The sequence below is a fragment of the Bos indicus genome, chromosome 14, assembly GCF_029378745.1.
Source record: "Bos indicus isolate NIAB-ARS_2022 breed Sahiwal x Tharparkar chromosome 14, NIAB-ARS_B.indTharparkar_mat_pri_1.0, whole genome shotgun sequence".
NCBI classification, from domain to species: Eukaryota; Metazoa; Chordata; class Mammalia; order Artiodactyla; family Bovidae; genus Bos; species Bos indicus.
The window spans coordinates 16,260,107-16,281,806 of NC_091773.1; the positions used below are offsets into that span (position 1 = coordinate 16,260,107).

At 44.5% G+C, this 21,700-nt stretch overlaps 1 protein-coding gene across 1 annotated transcript in view; it reads right to left on the minus strand.

Annotated features, from left to right (window-relative positions):
* The window catches only part of FER1L6 (fer-1 like family member 6), a 135,070-nt gene that overhangs the window by 69,467 nt on the left and 43,903 nt on the right, over window positions 1-21,700 (minus strand). The window contains exons 17-21 of the mRNA XM_019974110.2: window positions 20,506-20,596; window positions 17,295-17,414; window positions 15,559-15,711; window positions 8,204-8,381; window positions 4,704-4,828 (exon numbers count right to left, since the gene is read on the minus strand). Coding sequence (XP_019829669.2) covers window positions 4,704-4,828; window positions 8,204-8,381; window positions 15,559-15,711; window positions 17,295-17,414; window positions 20,506-20,596 — 667 coding nt within the window. The remainder of the gene's footprint in view (window positions 1-4,703; window positions 4,829-8,203; window positions 8,382-15,558; window positions 15,712-17,294; window positions 17,415-20,505; window positions 20,597-21,700) is intronic.

Consider the following 21,700-nt stretch of genomic DNA (forward strand, 5'->3'; position numbering starts at 1 on the left):
AGTCCAAGGGACTCTCAAGAGTCTTCTCCAACACCACAGTTCAAAAGCATCAAATCTCTGGTGCTCAGATTTCTTCACAGTCCAACTCTCACATCCATACATGACCACAGGAAAAACCATAGTCTTGACTAGACAGACCTTTGTTGGCAAAGTAATGTCTCTGCTTTTGAATATACTATCTAGGTTGGTCATAACTTTCCTTCTAAGGAGTAAGCATCTTTTAATTTCATGGCTGCAATCACCATTTGCAGTGATTTTGGAGCCCAGAAAAATAAAGTCTGACACTGTTTCCACTGTTTCCCCATCTATTTCCCATGAAGTGATGGGACCAGATGCCATGATCTTCGTTTTCTTTCGTTTTCTGAATGTTGAGCTTTAAGTCAACTTTTCCACTCTCCTCCTTTACTCTCATCAAGAGGCTTTTTAGTTCCTCTTTACTTTCTGCCATAAGGGTGGTGTCATCTACATATCTGAGGCTATTGATATTTCTCCCAGCAATCTTGATTCCAGCTTGTGCTTCTTCCAGCCCAGTGTTTCTCATGATGTACTCTGCATAGAAGTTAAATAAACAGGGTAACAATATACAGCCTTGACATACTCCTTTTCCTATTCGGAACCAGTCTGTTATTCCATGTCCAGTTCTAACTGTTGCTTCCTGACCTGCATAACAGTTTCTCAAGAGGCAGGTCAGGTGGTCTGGTATTCCCATCTCTTTCAGAATTTTCCACAGTTTATTGTGATCCACACAGTCAAAGGCTTTGACATAGTCAATAAAGCAGAAATAGATGTTTTTCTGGAACTCTCTTGCTTTTTCCATGATCCAGCGGATGTTGGCAATTTGATATCTGGTTCCTCTGCCTTTTCTAAAACCAGCTTGAACATCTGGAAGTTCATGGTTCACATATTGCTGAAGCCTGGCTTAGAGAATTTTGAGCATTACTTTACTAGCATGTGAGATGAGTGCAATTGTGTGGTAGTTTGAGCATTCTTTGGCATTGCCTTTCTTTGGGATTGGAATGAAAACTGACCTTTTCCAGTCCTGTGGCCACTGCTGAGTTTTCCAAATTTGCTGGCATATTGAGTGCAGCATGTTCACAGCATCATCTTTCAGGATTTGAAATAGCTCCACTGGAATTCCATCACCTCCGCTAGCTTTGTTCGTAGTGATGCTTTCTAAGACCCACTTGACTTCACATTCCTGGATGTCTGGCTCTAGGTGAGTGATCATACCATCGTGATTATCTGGGTCATGAAGATCTTTTTTGTACAGTTCTTCTGTGTATTCTTGCCACCTCTTCTTAACATCTTCTGCTTCTGTTAGGTCCATACCATTTCTGTCCTTTATCGAGCCCATCTTTGCATGAAATGTTCCCTTGGTATCTCTAATTTTCTTGAAGAGATCTCTAGTCTTTCCCATTCTGTTGTTTTCCTCTATTTCTTTGCATTGATCGCTGAGGAAGGCTTTCTTATCTCTTCTTGCTATTCTTTGGAACTCTGCATTCAGATGCTTATATCTTTCCTTTTCTCCTTTGCTTTTCGCTTCTCTTCTTTTCACAGCTGTTTGTAAGACCTCCCCAGACAGCCATTTTGCTTTTTTGCATTTCTTTTCCATGGAGATGGTCTTGATCCCTGTTTCCTGTACAATGTCACGAACCTCCATTCATAGTTCATCAGGCACTCTATCAGATCTAGTCCCTTAAATCTATTTCTCACTTCCACTGTATAATCATAAGGGATTTGATTTAGGTCATACCTGAATGGTCTAGTGGTTTTCCCTACTTTCTTCAATTTAAGTCTGAATTTGGCAATAAGGAGTTCATGGTCTGAGCCACAGTCAACTCCTGGTCTTGTTTTTGCTGACTGTATAGAGCTTCTCCATCTTTGGCTGCAAAGAATATAATCAATCTGATTTCGGTGTTGACCATCTGGTGAGGTCCACGTATAGAGTCTTCTCTTGTGTTGTTGGAAGAGGGTGTTTGCTATGACCAGTGCGTTCTCTTGGCAAAACTCTATTAGCCTTTGCCCTGCTTCATTCCGTATTCTAAGGCCAAATGTGCCTGTTACTCCAGGTGTTTCTTGACTTCCTACTTTTGCATTCCAGTCCCCTGTAATGAAAAGGACATCTTTTTGGGGTGTTAGTTCTAAACGGTCTTCATAGAATCGTTCTACTTCAGCTTCTTCAGCGTTACTGCTGGGGCATAGGCTTGGATTACTGTGATATTGAATGGTTTGCCTTGGAAACGAACAGAGATCATTCTGTTTATCCTAAACCTTTGGGCTGCAGTTAGATATAGACAAAAATGCATATAAAAAGCTTAGCATTGTGCTTGGCACAGATGTAGTTTTCAATAAATGACAGCTAATATTATTATTAATAAAAATTGGGTACTTGGTTCAAAAGTATGAAGTATCCAGGATTCAACAGAACTTGTTTCCCTTTCAAATGATTATTTGATAAATAAATGTCATCTGTCCCTTTGGGAAAAGAAGTGAAAGTGTTAGTGACTCAGTCATATCCAACTCTTTGTGACCCCATGGACTGTAGCCTGCCAGGCTCCTCTGTCCGTGGGGATTCTCAGGCAAGAATACTGGAGTGGGTAGACACTTCCTACCCCAGGGGATCTTCCTGACCCAGGATTTGAACCTGTGTCTCCTGCATTGCAGGCAGATTCTTTACTATCTGAGCCACCAGGGAAGCTTTTTGAGATGTGAGTCTAAATCAAATGAAGAAACCATACAGAGATGAAAGATAGAAGGAGAATTACACATCAGCTGAGGGAACTCACTCAAACTCCCTGTCCCTCCTCCACCCTCCAGCCCTGAGATCACCTCTGAGGACCTGGAACTCCAAGCTGTGCAGGCAGAGAAGGCTTCCAGGGGTCCCCCTTTTGAGAATCTCCCTTGCTTCTGGTGGCAAGCCTCAATGGCAATATTAACAATCAGTTACCCAGGAGCTGTTATAAACAAGACACTGTCCTGGGTGATGCATCCTCTTGGAGGCAGATACAATACCACCATCCCTATTTTACAGAAGCAAATACGGAAATTAATAAACTGAGGACAAAGAGGATTTTGCTTAAGGTCACACAGCTCACAAATGGAAGGGCTCAGGCTTGAACCCAGGCACTAGGGCTCTCAGTTCAGTCGCTTGGTCGTGTCTGACTCTGTGACCCCATGGACTGCAGTATGTATGTCAGGCTTCCGCGTCCATCACCAACTCCTGGAGCTTGCTCAAACTCATGTCCATTGAGTCAGTGATGCCATCCAACCATCTCATCCTCTGTTGTCCCCTTCTCCTGCTTTTAATCAAGGGCTCTAGATTCTATACTCCTAATTGCTATACTATGTAATGCCTCTCAAAACACAGGGAAGAGAAAGGAGTCTGAAATCTTCAGGTTTTCATGATTATTCGCTAAATGAGGATGAAGTCACCTTCCTTCTGAGGTCTCTCCTGACTTTCCTCCCAGGCAGAGCCAACCCTTCTCTCCATGTGGCTCTTGGGGTCCAGTACCATGGGGTTTAGCATAGTGCAGCCAGCTCATCTGCCAAAGAACTGCCCAGCCCCACCCAGATCCTACACTGTGCAAGCTCAGAGTCTGGTGCCCCAGCTCCTCTGAGCCCAGCCTAGGAGCTGGCACAGAGCAAGCACTCCTCACTCCTCCTGAGCTGGTGAAATGGACAAGATGCTAGTTCAGAGGATGATCTCAATCTGTGTTGTAAATCAAAACACAGTCTCCCAGGTTATGGCCTCAATTTGGAGAGAAATGTCAGCCCTCTTAATATAAGCCAAGGGAATGGCCACTACTTATCAATCTCTTTGTACACTTAACTTTTTGATTCTTCTCAACAGTCCTATTTTAAGAGGATAAATGGAGGTTTAGTGAATAAAGGCAGCTGGAGAGTAGATGAAATAGAATGTAAGCTCAGGGCTCTCTGTGTCCTAATTCTGTCTTAACTCCCAGAGTTAGGCAAAGCCTTTACTGAGCTCCCCTCCCTCAAAACACTGAATCCTCAGAGAACAGAGTAAACCCTTACAGAACACGATTTCACAAGAAAGGCAGCCTGTTGGGCATGTGCTGATTAGGGCCTCTTTTCACATGTCAGCGCTCAGCGCACAGGAAAGGAGGAAACCAGAGGAAACAGGCATAGATCCATCTCCTTGAATCCTCATAGCATCCATCAGCAAGCAGTATGTTCTAGAGACACTGAATTGCAGAGGGGTTAAAAGTGTGCTAAGACCCCCAGCTGGAAATACAGAGTCTAGGGCTTCCTGACAACAAAGCAGGAAAGCTTTCCTCCCCACCGAGACCCCTCAGTAGAAACTACAGCACAAGCCTCCTGCCGATTGTGCTGTTTTCTTGTTCATTCGTTTTCCCACTGTGTGCCCATCACTGAAGGAGGAGCTGAGGATGCCAGCTTCCTTGCCTCCTCATCCCTCCTTCCTTCCGCAGTCTGCCTTTGCTTCGGGTACTTGACCTCTTGGCTTCAGGACAGCAGACCATATAGGATCAGTAGGCCTTCTCCACATCTGTCCTTCCTTGCATCCATGTTTTTGGGTCTAAAATACCTACACATCCAGAGACACAAGTATTTGCAATGTGCCCTGGTTTTTTTTTTTTTTTTTTTCTCCCTTTTCTTTCCTGGGGCCTGCTGTGGCTCAGCAGTGGGCTGCAAGGAGAAAGCAGGTGGGCTTCCCTGGTTACCTTTGTGGTCTGGCAGTGGGAAAGGAACGTGACCTTAGCAAAAGGGTCTGAGAGTCCATTGCTATCGGCTGCGATGAGGCCCCGGGCTTGGTACACGTGAGCTCTCAGCTGAAAGACGTGACGATCTGTGGACAAATAATGGGAAGGGGTGTGTATTAGAGGGCTTCTTAGGAATGGTGAGTGTGAGTGGGTGGGTGCCTGTGTGTGCTGTGTGTCTGTGGGTGCATCCAGAGACAGATGAGGGAGACCACGAGCACCGACAGCCGCTGAGACCAAAATGGTCACAGGGCAGATGGGGGAAGAGGTCGTGGTCATGGGTACTTTGGCGACGGGCATTCTCCTTGCTGCTTTCACCACATTTTGGGTTTTAATCTTCATAACAACTCGTGAAATATACATCAGTATCTTCATTTTCTACATGAGGGAAATGGCTCACAAAGAGGCTAAGATACATTTCCAAGATTGCACAGCTAATGCCAGAGCCCGGATTTCATTTCTCTCAGGTTACAAAGTCCAAATCTCTTTCTGAAATATCATGGTGTTTTGAATCTATATGCAAAATGGAAACAGATTCACAGATATATTAATAGAAAACAAACTTGTGGTTACCAAAGAGGAGAGGGACAGAGGGAGGGACAAATAAGGGCCATGGGATGAACCAATACAAGGTACTATGTATAAAATAGATAAGCAACAGGATATATTGTGCAGCACAAAGAATTATAGCCATGTTATTTTATAATAACATAATGGAATATAATTCCGCAAAAATACTGAATCATTATTCTGTACACCTAATGAGATAATATTGTAAATCAACTATACTTCAACTAAAAAATAAAGTACCATATTTTATCTCTTAGTAATTCTCCTGTTTCTGGTGTGTGTGTGTGTGTATGTGTGTGTGTATATAAGAAAGGGATGGTTCCACAAATTATCTTTGCTTCCATAAACTCAATAAGGGAGGGGAATTCGGGGGAGAATGGATACATATGTGTGGCTGAATCCCTTTGCTGTCCACCTGAAACTATCACAGCATTGTTAACTGGCTGTGTGTGAATGGCTGCTAAGCTGCCTTAGTCGTGTCCGACTCCTTGTGAACCTATAGACTGTAGCTCACCAGGCTCCTGTGTGCATGGGATTCTCCAGGTAAGAATACTGGAGTGGGTTGCCATGCCCTCTTCCAGGGCATCTTCCCGACCCAAGGACCGAACCCATGTCTCTTATGTCTCCCGCCACTGGCAGGCAGGTTCCTTACCACTAGTGCCACCTGGGAAGCCCAATAGTCCAATATAAAATAAAAAGCTGTTAAAAAATAAACTCAATGAAGTCTTGAGCCATCCATCCCCCATTCAGCCAGCCAACAGCATCTGGAGTGTCCACAGTGTACCAGGTGCAGCTCTGGCCTCTGAGGATTCTGAAGCAGCTAAAAGGGCCCCCACCCTTAAGGAGCTCCAGGGAGGAGACAGATGATAAGCCAAGCACATCAGTTCATGACAGGAGCTGGGGCTGAGTGTCCTGCAGGAGATATAGGCAGAGGACATGGGAGGTGAAAGGCAGGAGTGAGCACAGCTGCTCGATGGGCTGGGCAGCAGAGAGAGGGCTGTGGGCAGCAGCGGGCGGAGCAGGGGATGGTGGGGACCCTAAGGAGGAGGTGACTTAATTATATTCCTTGGTCCATGGACTTAGTGATCCTTGGCGCATGGCCTCTCTCGTTTTTTATATTCATTTGTTGCCTTTAACTCTCTTACACAACAGAACTCCTTAAAAGGGACGGTAAACAAAGAAATGTTCAGCGGATGGTTTAGGAATTTCCTGATTGGGGTATGTCAAGAGAGAGCCCATGTGTTCCTTAATAGGCTACATCAGTGGCACATCTCTCAGCTGGGAGGGAACTTGAGAATGGCTCATCCCCTGAGAACGCCCACCAGCTCCCCCCGAAGTGCCTAAACCCCAGAATGTTAGCAGAGCCCCCAGTGCAGCCATGTAGACAGGACCCTGCACAACTTCAGGAGGCGACATGGATTTAGGCTAGGTTTTTGTTTTCCTGAAACCTTGAGTCTTACCAGCTCTGTTCTTTGACTAGTAAAGTGGCTTCCTCTTAGCTTTCATGCTTAGTCCACCTCTGGGCTATGGCTCATTTTCCACGTGTGGTTATTAAAGACACGTCTGATGGCCCCCTCAGAGGGCCAGGATCAGCTCTCACTAGGCTCTACAAGCCCTCACTAGTTTTCCCGCCGTGCCTTCCATATGCAGGGGCAAACTAATTATTGGTATTATTGGTTGAATGGATATGTTCTGAAGCATTAAATGAATGAAGAGACCAAATTCTCCAGGAGGTGTGGAAGGTGGCCAAAGCCATCAATGTCAAGGCACAGCAGAAAGAGTTTATTAGGTCACCCTGTGAAAAGAACATGCTTCAGAGGATCAGAAAGCTTTGGGGAAAATCTCTCCTCTCCTCTGAATTTTGAATAGCTGGGACAGCAAATATGTCCAGGTACTTTGGGTCTCTAGAGATAGTGTCTATAAAAATAAAAAGATAACTTGATGTGGATGTTTTCACCCAAAGATGAAAACTCTCTAAAGACAAGATGGGAAGCAATGGAAAGAAAGAAGAGTTTGGAGATAGTTTACTAGCTGGGTAAAGTGAAAATGTTACTCACTCAGTCATGTCCAACTCTTTGCAACCCCATGAACTACAGCCCGCCATGCTCCTCTGTCCACGGGATTTTCCAGGCAAGAATACTGGAGTGGGTTGCTATTTCCTCCTCCAGGGGATCTTACCAACCCACGGGTTGAACCCCTGTCTCCTGTGTCTCCTACGTTGGTGGCAGATTCCTTACTCCTGAGCTACCTGGGAAGCCCTTGCCACTGAACTGTACAGTTAAATATGATAAAAAGAGTGTGTTTTATATTATGTGACTTTCACCACAATAAAAAAATAGAAGAATTATGTGAAAATGTAAACATGATGGCACTCATTGAAAATATCTGTATAGAAAAAGGGGTTACATAGACCATGCTGAATTTCTAAAAGTAGCCAAGTAAAGAATCAAAGAAACACGAGTGACCCCAGTGATATCAGTTCCTATTGGGTCATTACTGGAAAACATAAACGCCTGCTCTTTTTGGGTCAAAACCCCAATGCCATGTAAAAGAAAATCTGCTTCAATTCCACAGATCCTATGAGCACAAGAACTTACTGATGTTTCTTTAAAAGACATCTTTTGCTTAAAATACAAACTCAATCTATATCATCCACCTACAAAGAGACTCATTACACTCTATTAACAGAAAAGTGTGTACTCTAGATATGCTTAATGACTTCATTCTTTTTAAATGGACATCGGAAGGTCAGAAGGAAAATTTAGATATTGTATTAAGAGAGGCAAATAAGTTGATCCTGTGCAAGTAACTCACGCATTTTACCTCTCCTTACTGTCTTCTCAGAAGCCCACCAGAGACAGCTCATGACCCTCTTGGCCCAGTGGGCATCATACCTTGGTAGAGCAGGTTGGCTGGTGGGTGATGGGTGCCAGCCGCTTTGGAGGACATTTCTGCTTCATAGCCTGCTGGCAAGTTGCTCAAAATGGTGCTAGAGTGTTTGGTGGAGCCCAGCCACAGGTACACGTCGATTTTTGCTTGTACTGACCAACCAGCCGGCCGTTTTCCAGGAAGCTGGGGAAAGGTTACAAGGAAGATTGTCTCATTAGTAGGAACCATATGGGCCTCACTCTGAGCTCCTTACCTGGGGCTTGTATAAAAATGAGACCAATGACCCTAGTTGGCACAACACATGATTTTAGAGAAGGACCCAGGTTTAATGGGCCCTGAAGCTTAAACAGGCCTTGCATGAAGCACTTCCAAGCCCTAGATCATTTAAACCTAACAGGCAATGGCACCCCCCTCCAGTACTCTTGCCTGGAAAATCCCATGGATGGAGGAGCCTGGTAGGCTGCAGTCCATGGGGTCGCTAAGAGTCAGACACGACTGAGTGACTTCACTTTCACTTTTCACTTTCATGCATTGGAGAAGGAAATGGCAACCCACTCCAGTGTTCTTGCCTGGAGAATCCCAGGGACGGGGGAGCCTGGTGAGATGCCGTCTATGGCGTCGCACCGAGTCGGACACGACTGAAGCGACTTAGCAGCAGCAGCAGCAGCAACAAGTAAGTGTGGTTATTGCCTTTATTTTAGAGAGAAGAAAACTCGGGCTCAGAAAGGCTAACTATAATAAGTTCCTAAGATAATATAGCTCTTTTTTTTTTTAACTGAAAGTGTTCATTTTACTGAAAATCTTCAATGTCTTATACACCAAATATCAACAGGCTTAGCAAAGCTTTTTTTATCCATCATTGGCTTATGCATCATTCATGAAGAAAGTGTCCTGGATCCAATTAACTGACTAGCTGATCCGAATCTTTTGGGTTACTCAGGTAAGCCATTTCTAGTGGCTGAGATCACTCAACTTTTCAGGGACAGAGCCAGGACTTGAATCAGGCAAGATGAAATCAGATCTGGGCTCTGGACCGTGAACCCACACAGCCTGCCTCTCCCCACACTGAGCTGAAATCTCCCTTCCCAGAGCTTCCAATAGCCTAGAGTTTCAGCCATAGCCTCTGCCTCTTGCTTCAATCAGAAAAACTCAGACGCTCCTCCCATAGGTCAGGCCCCTGTGGGCTTGTAGGAACCTACCTTATCACATCCTTTCTACCTGGCTGGACACCTCTCCTTCCTTCATCCTTTCTTCACACAGTGTGATTTCAAATTCCCTCACTGCCCTGTTTTCCCTCTTTGAATGCACTCAGATTTGAATTTGTATGTTTATGTGTGTGCCAGTTTGAGTGCTGTGTATACACAACATACATGTTGTGCATGGGTGCATGCGTGCTCAACATGTGAAGGACACAGCTCAATGTAGAGTGGCTCCTTTATTTCCACCAGGATTGGGGGATTCCTTGGGTCAGGGACCCCCTTGAGAAAGAAATGGCAACCCCCCTCTAGCATTCCTGCCTGTAGAATCCCATGGACAGAGGAGCCTGGTGGGCTACAGTCCATGAGGCGGCAAAGAGTCAGCCAAGGCTGACTAAACCATCACCAACATACCATCTAGGGAGTCCCAGGCCCCAGACTCGGCCATCTTCAGTACTTCCAGCCAGGCTTGCATTCTGAAAGTGGCCACCTCTCCAGGCTGTTGACTCTTCTAAAGTGCCTCTTCTGTTTCTCAGGCGTTCCCATCAATACACAATTCCCCTTTCTTCTGCACCACTTCTTTCCCCTCAAGAGTCACAAAATCCCGCTAGGAGAGGCTACCACTTGCTCTGACAATTTCGCAGGCACTTGTGGAAAGCCCCAGAACCCAAATCGCACCTGGTTGTTTGCCTGCCTTCCTATCTTTCTCTGTGAGTTCCCCAGGAAGATTCTAAGCAACCCAATTCAGCAACTGCCACCAGGTGTCACCAGACCTTGCAGAGGGAACAGGGCCAGAAGGGCGTCTCAAGGACTAGAGACAGTCCTGGGTCTCTTCCAAGAGCTCACATCTAGACAAGGAGGCTGACCTGCATTCACTTACTCAAAGTCAAGTGTAAGAGAGAAGATGCCATTGGACCAGAGAAGAAGCAGTAGGCATTTCCACCCTTTCTTTGACTCTCATATTCCATATCTTTGTACGGTGACATATCATAACTAGGCTTAGCATAGTGACCATTTTGAAATGTACAGAAATATCAAATCATTACATTGTATAACAGAGGCGAGCACAGTATAGTAGGTCAATTATACTTCAAAAACAGAGAAAAAGAGATTAGGACTTCCCTGGTGGCACAGTGGATAAGAATCTGCCTGCCAATGCAGGGGACACAGGTTCGATCCCTGGTCTGGGAGGATTCCACATGCCTCAGAGCAACTGAGTGCATGAGCCACAACCACTGAGCCCGCGTGCTGTAACTCCTGAAGCCCAGGTGCCTAGAGCCGGTGCTCCACAGCACGAGACACCACTTCACTGAGAAGCCTGTGCAAAGCAACAAAGACCCTGCACAGTCAAATAAATACATATGTACATAATAAAAAAGAAAAGAGAGACCAGATTTATGGTTACCAGAGGTAGGGGGTATGCAAGGGGGATTGGATGAAGGTGAAAGGGTACAAACTTCCAGTTAAAGATAAATAAATACTACGGATGTAATGTACAACATGATAAATACAATGAACACTGATGTTACATATGAAAAAGTTAGAATAAATCATAAGAATTCTCATTACAGAAATAAATTTTTTTATTTCTTTAACTCTGTATCTATATGAGGTGATGGATGTTCACTAAGTTTATTGTGATAGTCATTTCAAGATATATGTAAGCCAAATCATTATGCTGTATGCCTTAAACTTGTACAGTGCTCTATGTCAATTATAGCTCAATAAAACTGGAAGGAAAAAAAAGACTCACATATTCCAGTGGGTTTTAATAAGTACTTTGGGGTTGGATAATAGAGAAGGCATCCCAGGAAGAGGAAAGTGCCTGAACAAAGCTACAAGAGCAGGAACTAAGAGTGGTGCTAAGGGCTGACGTTTACTGAATGCTACTCTAAGCCAGGGATAGATCTGCTGAAAGCTTTCAGCAAAGAAAGAGCTGAAACAGAGAAAGACACAGACGAGGCTGTAGAATCCTGCTGAGTATATGGAGGAGTTTAGATTTTATTCTTGAGGGAGTAGGACGTCATTGTTTATTCAGCTTTAAAAAGACAAATAAGGTCATTTTGCTGTTAGTAAGAGAACCATAACTGCAACTCAGGATTTTTAAAACTATAAGATAAATAACTCTCCATTCATCACTTCTACAATAATAATTGTTATTGTTGTTTGACTCTTTGCGACCCCATGGTCTGTAGCCCGCCAGGCTCCTCTATCCATGGAATTTCCCAGGCAAGAATACTGGAGTGGGCTGTCATTTCCTTCTCCAGGGGATCTTCCTGACCCAGGGATCAAACCTGCATCTCTTACAGAGCAGGCGGATTCTTTACCACTGAGCCACCAGGGAAGCCCACGGTAATAACGGTAATAGTTAAAATGTGCTAAGCACTTGTTCAATTTAACAAATAGCTATTGAGAGCCTATGGTTATTTTGTTGTGATAAAAAAAAAAAAAATCTGCCATTTGGATCCATCACAGGCCTTCAGTTCACAACAGTAGGATTTTTGTCATATCACAGTGATGTCCTCAATGCCTAAAAGAGTACTTCGTACCCGGGAAGCACTCAGTAAATATTTGTTGAATTTTCTGTTTCTTGGTCTAATGATAATATTTTACATGTGCTGAGCACTTACATTGTCCCAGGCCCTGGTCGAATGTCCCTACACACAGAAGGTCCTATTCAGTTCAGTTCAGTTGCTCAGTCGTGTTCGATTCTTTGTGACCCCATGAATCGCAGCACGCCAGGCCTCCCTGTCCATCACCAACTCCCAGAGTTCACCCAAACTCATGTCCATCGAGTTGGTGATGCCATCCAGCTGTCTCATCCTCTGTCGTCCCCTTCTCGTCCTGCCCCCAATCCCTCCCAGCATCAGAGTCTTTTCCAATGAGTCAACTCTTTGCATGAGGTGGCCAAAGTACTGGAGTTTCAGCTTCAGCATCAGTCCTTCCAATGAACACCCAGGACTGATCTCCTTCAGAATGGACTGGTTGGATCTCCTTGCAGTCCAGAAGGTCCTATCACTTGCATACTATTAACAAGCCATAGGCTATCATTCATCTTCATGATAACTATAAAACAAATTCTTTCATGCTGTGTATTTTAAAGATGAGGAAGTGGAGGTTCAGAGAGGTTAAGACAATTGTCCAACATCACAGAGCAAGGCAGGAATAGAGCCAAGACTTAACCCTGCTCCACCTGGCTCCAGAGCCCATCCTCTTAGGCCTCCTCACATACTGATATGTGTATCCATGCATGTGAGTTGCCTGGAGATCTGGTAGAATGCAAATTCTGACTCTGAAGGTGTGGGGTAGGATTTGAGATTCTGCATTCTCCCTATTAGTGCTGATCCTGCTGACCTAAGGACCACTATTTCAATGAGTGGCAAGACTCTTCATTTACTGTATTGCATTGCCTCAAGCCAGACTGATATCCCTTGCTTAAAACAAAACCACAAAACATCCTACATCTCTGCTGCTCTGAAAACAACCTGTATGTGTGAATCATGGTTAAAACCTAACACTAGGCTAATATCTTGTGCTGTTATACAAGGACCATGGCCGCGTGCCTAAACTTTGTAGGTTACACATCTTTTTAAAAATTCCCCGGTGGCTCAGTGGTAAAGAATCCGCCTGCCAATCCAGGAGACAAGGGTTTAGTCCCTGGTCTGGGAAGATCCCACATGTCATGGAGCAACTGTGCCTGCGCTCCACAACTACTGAGCCAGTGCTCTGGAGCCCAAGAGCCACAATTACCAGAACTACGGAAGGCCATTGGTAATGCCCTAGAGCCTGTGCCCTGCACCAAGAGAAGCCACCATGATGAGAAGGTGGCACACCATAACTAGAGAGAAGCCCTGTTCTCTGCAACTAGAGAAAAGCTCATGCAGCAACAAAGACTTCTCTGGTGGCTCAGATGGTCAAGAATTCACCTGCAGTGCAGGAGACCTGGGTCCGATTCCTGGGTTGGGAAGATCCTCTGGAGAAAGAAATGGCAACCCACTCCAGTATTCTTGCTTGTATGACCCCAAGGACAAAGGGGCCTGGCAGGCTACAGTTCATGGAGTTGCAAAGAGTCAGACACAACTTAGCACAAAATGACCCAGCGAAGCCAAAAACTAACTAAATAAATTTTTAAAAATACACACATTGAACTTGCTTGCAAGACAGTGCAGTCTCTCACTTAGGAATCCAAGCTGTAACTCACGCAACATCATTGAACGCCTTCTGAGGTACTCATAGAAGCAACACCCCACGTTTAATTTCATGTTCATTTCCAGCCTGGGCTGTGTCTTCCCTGCTCCCCCTTCCCCAATCTCTTTTCTCTCATGTGCTCCCGAAGCCTGACCAACCAGAGCAACTTCTTTCCTTTTATGAATAGCATGGCAAGGCAGGGAGGGAAAGAAAAAAAAAAAAACCGAAAAATATTAAAGAATGCAAATCTGCATCAAAAAACTATGATCACCAATGTGTACAAGTTATGCAAGACAGAATGCTAAAGTCTGAGCTTCTCCCATAACCCACCCACCTCCCTCCACGGTCCTGGTGAAATGCCAACTGGCTTACAAAGAAAGGTAATCATGGCCAGTCAGAAAAAGGAAAGAAAGATGGTCATTCACACAAACTGTGTTGAAGTTAGCCCATCAGTATTAGGAAGAGAAAGAAGTGTTTGCTTTGTAGAGACTTCACTCTGTGGCAGGACCTGGAAGGATGTCTGCAGCTACCACTTTCTGCTGCATCCTGGGAAAAGCATCACCAGGAGATGGTGAAGGACAGGGAATCCTGGCATGCTGCAGTCCATGGGGTCACAAACAGTCTGACACAACTGAGAGGCTGAACAACAATAAAGGAAAAGCTAAATGGAAAGCTAAAGGCCTGAAAAGAAGAGATGAGACTCAGGGCTGTGGAGCAGAAGCCAGGATAGAGGTGGAAACGAGACTGAGAAGGGGTGGACTCAGCATTGACACGTGTCCCAGGGAGAAAAGAAAAAGAAGATTGGGCGCCCCCCTCTGGCAAGTGCAGCCAGCTCCTCTCAGGAAGAGCTTGCTTTGGGTAATGGGTGTCCTTTTCTGAGACTGAAGCTGGAGAACTCTGCTTCAGAACACAACTCTGGGTGGTGGATTGGGCTGAGCTCTGCAAATTCTGTTCCAGCATTTTTAATAGTGTTGTGAATATTAAATTAGGGATAAAGAAAAATCTTGGAACAGGAACCATGGAACCCTGACTGCCTTTCCAGATTTACTATTCCCTAGCCATGTCTTCAGATGATGTAGTTTTGTTTCCTCTAGATTAATATTCCCCTAATCTGGGATCAGGGCTTCCCAGGTGGCTCAGTGGTAAAGAACCCGCTTGCCAAAGCAATAGATGCAAGAAATGCAGGTTTGATCCCTGGGTCGGGAAGATCCCCTGGAGAAGCAGGTGACAACCCACTATGGTATTCTTGCCTAGAAAATCCCATGGACAGAAGAGCCTGGAGGGCTACGTCCATGGGGTTGCAAAGAGTTGAACACAACTAAAGCGACTTGGCATGCATGCACACAAGCTTTTGGGACCACTCCTTCTCCATGTTTGCTCAAGGCCACTTCTGGGATAGAAATTTCTTTGTAGTAGAACTAAAATACCCAAGATCTCCAGGAAAGGCTTAAATCTTGATTTAAAGACAGTAGATTCTATCCAGAGATTGTGCCTATAACCCACAAAGGGTGCAGGGAGCCAAGATGAAAAGACTATCATATACCTACAATGTAAAGTCATCAGGACTCCTGAACTAGTTCTGTGGAATATCAGCCTCTCCTCTTGTAATTTTCTTTGCAATCTAGTTTAAAGATATAGATGAACTTGTGAGATGATGCCATGATACATTACCCAAGAGAAAAGGTAGAGAGGAAACTAATAGAAAAATGTTCGTCCTCCCCAATAATCAAAGAAGTAAAATTTAAAATAACCTTAGGGTACATCCACTAGATTTTAAAAAAAAGGAAAAATGGAAAATATTAGGATGGTCTACTTAAACATAACTTGAATCAAGAGCGGGCAAGATGTTCTAGTTGTCCCCGGATTTTTGACAGTCTTGGGGCTGAGTCATAAATCTGGACACATACTAGGAATTCTGTGTAACCCAGGAAAAACAGAGATTTCCTGTCTTTGAGTCAAAAATAGCACCGACTTACTTTGAGGAAATGAGTTTTGATCTTCCCGCAGTGTTGACCCATCTGGTCCCTGACGGGGGAGTAGAGCAGGTCCTTGGTGGCGATGCGGGCATATGCCACCCTCTTGTTGTTGCTCAGCATCCAGATGAAGACGTCAGGGATGGTGTGCTGTGGCTGTCGGGGCAGAACGGGTGGATGTGATAGGTGGGCATTTACACAGGCATTTCCAGGGTTCTCCTATCCCGAAACAACCCCCTTCTGCAAAAGTTCTGTGACTTAAACCGTCTGGGTACTGAGACAGCTGTGCAACCAAGCAAGTTAAGTACAGCTTCTTTAAGAAAGTCTTAGGTCATGGAAACCCCATATACCAAACTCTCATCACACTTTGACGATACACAAGTCAGACCCATGACTTGGCATCTTTGCTCGCCTACTTTTCTCCATCTGCAGAACAAACATTTTCTACACTTTCCAATGCAATTTTTTTCTTTGCACTCTTGCAAGCACAATTTAGTTTCAAGCAGTAGACCTCCTAGGAGCCTGGTAACATTTCCAGAACGTTTAGATGAAAAAACAAAAGTCCATTAATGTCCTTGGATGTCTTTCCATCTTCAGGAAGGAAAAACAATTTTACAAGGGACTTTATACCTAAAATATGATTGTTAAGTATTTTCACTCCATTTTAGGTGTTCGTTCAGGAGAAACTGCATTAAATTGCGTGGAAAATTAGACTTTAAAATTGAGCTAATCAAGATAAGAATTGCAGAATTCCCTGCCAAGAGACCCATTACACAGTGAGTATTTGAAATGCACATTTCTGAGCCAACATAGCTTCCAAAACTAAAGGGAGGTGTATTGGCATAAACTAGCTTTTGACATCCTTGGACTGTAAGCAGATGCTCTTTCTAACCCCATAACCCTTGAGTGTAACTAGTACCCTTCCTCTCTTGACACGGAAACAGGGACACTCATGGGAAGGGTTTCCAGCCACAGGGTTGGTTAGTCACAGCCCTGTTTCAAACGTTCTGGGTGCTTATTAAAATTCCTGCATTCCAAAATGACTGTCTCAGGGTTTTTTATGCTTCCAGGGAATGACTGATTTGCAACAAGAAAAACAACTTTCAAGAACAACAGAAGCCATAGACCTGTACCTCTCCCCGAAACCTTCCCACAGGAAACCTGGTTTTTATAACAGAAGTAAATATGAGGACTTTATAAAGCTCATTCTGGTTGTCACCAGAAGATATTACTTACAACTAATTTTTTTCCCCCCTTTTCCTGCTCTTCTTATTTTTTTCTTTTTTTAAGCTTAAACTTTTTTTGGTATTGGGGTACAGACGATTAACAATGGCTTACAACTTTAAAATGAGAAGATTTGTTTTAACTTTTACTGAACATGAGCTTCAATTTCAGTTTTCTTAGTTAAAAATCTATCAAAGTTCTTGTGCTTATTTTGACTTTTCTTGAGCCTACTAAGAAGTGTGGTTTTTTTCTGTTTGTTTTTGTTTTAGGAATGTGCTTTTTATTTCTGCTGACTACTCAGGCTTCGTTAAAAAAAAAAATCCATAAAGTCATACATGTGTGACTTAATTTAAAAACGTCCCTTCTCACCCTTCAAATGAATACTGCCTCCTCAGCTCAGCAGAACTTGAGAGAAAACACAGCTCCATCTTTCATCCTTAGCAAACATTCAAACCCCCCAGGAAGACATATTCAGGTTAATCTTTCAAATGAGCTTTACCCATGGAGTTGATTACCTCATCCACAAGAAAGCGGATTTTTTCCACAAAGTTTTGGGCTGTCTGGATCATTTCTTCAAGAGATAACTTTTTCTTCTGCTGCTGAGTGAGCCCCTTGGCTTCCTTGGCTATTGCCTCCTAAAACAAAACAAGAGTCAGTGTAGATCTTTCTAGAAATCTGGTTAAGAAGCACAGTCAAAGTGCTTGTAAGCTCCACACTGAGCCATCATGAGGGCAGTTTCAGGGTCTGCACGCTGCCTGTTAAAAGAAGGTGGCTCAGATGGTAAAGAATCTGCCTACAATGCAAGAGACCTGGTTTTGATCTCTGGGTTGGGAAGACCCCGTGGAGGAGGGCATGGCAACCCACTCCAGTATTCTTGCCTGGAGAACCCATGGACAGAGTCTGGCAGGCTACAGTCCATGGGGTTGCAGAGTCAGACTTGACTGAGCACTTTCACTTTCACTTCAGGAGGATGGAAAGAGTGAATATTATTTCACCTTCATTTGACAGTTGAGAAGCTGAGGCCAAGAGAAGTCAGTGTCTGGTGGGGTTCCTGGCACGTGGCAGGTGTTAAATACATGTTTATGGAGTGAACAGATGAGTCAATATACTGGGGACAAGCACCAAGTACCTACAGCCTCGTGCTCCCTGCACCCAGGGCCTGGCGCCTGGGAAGCCCCTGATCAGAGGACCTGAATGCCTGCTGTGGACCAGGCGCTCCCAGGAGCCAAGGCCTCGGGCAGGGGAAGGACACAGTTTTCCCTTCCCTGAGGCTTTGACAGTCGGTGAGGTGAAAGCAATACATGCAAATAACTAAACTGTGTAAAACACCAGGAGACTAGAGGGGCCAAAGCCAGGTTTTATGAATAATGCTAAATATGATATTTTAGCTGAATCTTTAAAAATACATTCAATTCATCAGAGGATAAGAAAAAGGACAGTCCAGATGGAAGGAACAACTACCTATGAAGATACCAGTAGGGGTTCAAATCATTGCTGCTTAGATATATAGGAAGGGAGAAATGGGAGCTAAGATTGGGAGACTAGGCTGGGCCCAGATGCTGAGCAGCTCTGTATGTCATGCACAAAGGAATTTGGCCTTTATCTTTTGAACAATTGCACTGTTTTTGTTGTTCAGTCCCTGAGTCACGTCTGACTCTTTGTGACCCCATGGACCGTAACCCACCCCAGGCTCCTCTGTCCTCCACTATCTCCCAGAGTTCGCTCAAATTCATGTTCATCAACATGGTGATGCTATCTAACCATCTCCTCCTCTGCTGCCCCCTTCTCCTTTTGCCCTCAGTCTTTCCCAGCATCAGGGTCTTTTCCAGTGAGTCAGCTCTTCACATCAAGTGGCCAAAGTATTGGAGCAATTGAGAGATCCCAGTGATATTTTCATGAAGACCGATCTAAGCAGGTTAGTGTTTTGGAGACCATTCTGGAAGGTGGACTGGAGGAAGATGACTGCAATAGTCCAGGCCAGAGATGCTAAGGCACTCAGGTTAGGCAGCGGTTCAGGGGATAAAGAATAGAGTAAGGGCCAGAGTCTTTAAAGGCCAGGTCGTGTGCCTGGCCTGGGGTCAAAGTGACCATTTAGGGTGAGGTATAGGGTTCAACTACTGTTGCCTGGAAAATCCCATGGATGGAGGAGCCTGGTAGGCTGCAGTCCATGGGGTCGCTAAGAGTCGGACATGACTGAGCGACTTCACTTTCACTTTCCACTTTCATGCATTGGAGAAGGAAATGGCAACCCACTCCAGTGTTCTTGCCTGGAGAATCCCATGGACGGAGAAGCCTGGTAGGCTGCAGTCCATGGGGTCGCACAGAGTTGGACACAACTGAAGCGACTTAGCAGCAGCAGCAGCAGCATAGGGTTCAAACTTGATTCTTAGGCTTCTGACTAGAGCAACAGGGAAGGCTGGTGATACCAATACAGGACGGGGAATAAGCTTAGGTGGGAAGATAATGGGCTGAGTTGGGTATGTTGGGTCAGAGGGGCAATGAGGCAGCAGTTGACGTGTCCACTCAGAGGCTGGAAACACAGGCCTGGAGGTGGGGAAAGAGCTGAGCCACCAAAAGGTACTGACATGGTGGGCTTGTTCAGGACAAGGACTGCTGGACACAGAAAACAAGAGAGCTCGGCGGGTGATACATAGGGGATGGCTATTCCAGAGGCAGGGAGGGGCAGTCACAGGTGCTGAGGAAGAAATGAGTAGGAAGAAGATTTTATATATGGTGGGAGTCTGGTCTCCCCAGGAGTAGGGGAGAACACAAACCATTTATTATTCTGGAAAGATGGATGAGTCAAGTGTTCAGAGACTCAAGCTTTAGTCTCTGGAGTATACTTAACTAGCTATGACCTTAAAAAAAAAGTGGTTCATCTCTCCAGGCCCCATTCACATCTTTAAAATGTCCCTGGCCAAACAGAGTCGGGTTTTTTTGTAAACTGGAGGATAACTGCTTTGCAATGTTGTATTAGTTTCTGCTATACAACAGTGAGAATCATCCGTATGTATACATGTATCTCTTGCCTCTTGAAGCTCTCTCCCACCCCATTCCACCCCTCTAGGTCATCATAAAGCACCAAACTGAGCTCCCTGACACTGAGGAATTTCATTTTGCAGAATTATCATGACTTCATACAAGACACTCCTTGCTGCCACAGCTGGAGCTGAAGTTTCAAGCAGAAATAATCAGGGTCTGACTTGGCCTGGCAGTTCCCAGTTGTCACTCATTCAACAGGGACCGAGTGACTCCCAGGCACCCAGCACTGTGCAGGGTTCACAGGACGCAGAGAGGGACCAGCCACCGCCCAACCCTGCCCTCAGGCAGGGCTCACAGCTTTTCATACGTAGTAAAGGGAGGACATGGAGGGGAGGAAGCCTAGTTATTTCTTTTTGTCTCTCAGCTCAGGAGGCAGAAGGTTAGGTGCAAGAGTCCACAGCCTCTGACAAGATACAAATGCCAAAAAATGAACAAGCCCTACATCAGAATAGAATGTAGCGCTGGTGGGCTTCTAGCTCAATCTTACAAACATTCAATACATGCTAGCTCTTCTCCAGCGCATTCATCTGCTTATTCCCTATCCACTCATTCCTCTATATCACACAAACATATAACCCTTAGAACCTTATCCTCATGTGGTCTATGACCTATGCTTCATCTACGACGCTTATTTTTAAAGCACATGTTTTAGTGCTTCCCAAGTATAAATAGATTTTCACATACCAGCTCCTGCCAACAGAGCGTAAGTCGTTTCTTATCTAAATTGGTTTGGTTCAACATCTTAGGCTTCTTTTCTGCTTCAGAGATACAGGCACTAGAAGAGAAGAAAAACAATTTTCAAACCTAGTGAAAATTCATTTCTAAAATTCCAGAGATTTGCAAGTATACTTTCTACAATGCAGTGGGAAAGCTGATGAAGCCACGGAGCCAAGGTTTTTTTTACTAGGATTAAGCAATGATGCACTAACGTTTCTTTTCTTTATTTAAAAGAGTTAGTTATTTATTTGGCTGTGCTGGGTCTTAGTTGTGGCATATGGGATCTAGTTCCCTGACCAAGGATCAAACTTGGGTGCCCTACATTGGGAGTTTGGAGTCTTAACCACTGGACCACCAGGGAAGTCCCTGTACTGTTTCTGAGAGACAAATGAGAATGGGAATTGATGTCCAGGTCCCATAATGATTTGGGGAATGCTTGTTTTTCCACTTTCTTTTGGTATATGCCTAATGTGATGGCTAAAACTCAGCAGTGGCCACAGGACTGCAAAAGGTCAGTTTTCATTCCAATCCCAAAGGCGATGCCAAAGAATGCTCAAACTACCACACAATTGCACTCATCTCACAGGCTAATAAAGTAATGCTTAAAATTCTCTAAGCCAGGCTTCAGCAATACATGAACCGTGAACTTCCAGATGTTCAAGCTGGTTTTAGAAAAGGCAGAGGAACCAGAGATCAAATTGCCAACATCCACTGGATCATCAAAAAAGCGAGAGAGTTCCAGAAAAATATCTATTTCTGCTTTATTGACTATGCCAAAGCCTTTGACTGTGTGGATCACAAGAAACTGTGGAAAATTCTGAAAGAGATGGCAATACCAGACCACCTGACCTGCCTCTTGAGAAACCTATATGCAGGTCAGGAAGCAACAGTTAGAACTAGACGTGGAACAACAGACTGGTTCCAAATAGGAAAAGGAATACATCAAAGCTGTATATTGTCACCCTGCTTATTTAACTTCTATGCAGAGTACATCATGAGAAATGCTGGACTGGAAGAAACACAAGCTGGAATCAAGATTGCTGGGAGAAGTGTCAATACCCTCAGATATGCAGATGACACCACCCTTATGGCAGAAAGTGAAGAGGAACTAAAAAGCCTCTTGATGAAAGTGAAAGAGGAGAGTGAAAAAGTTGGCTTAAAG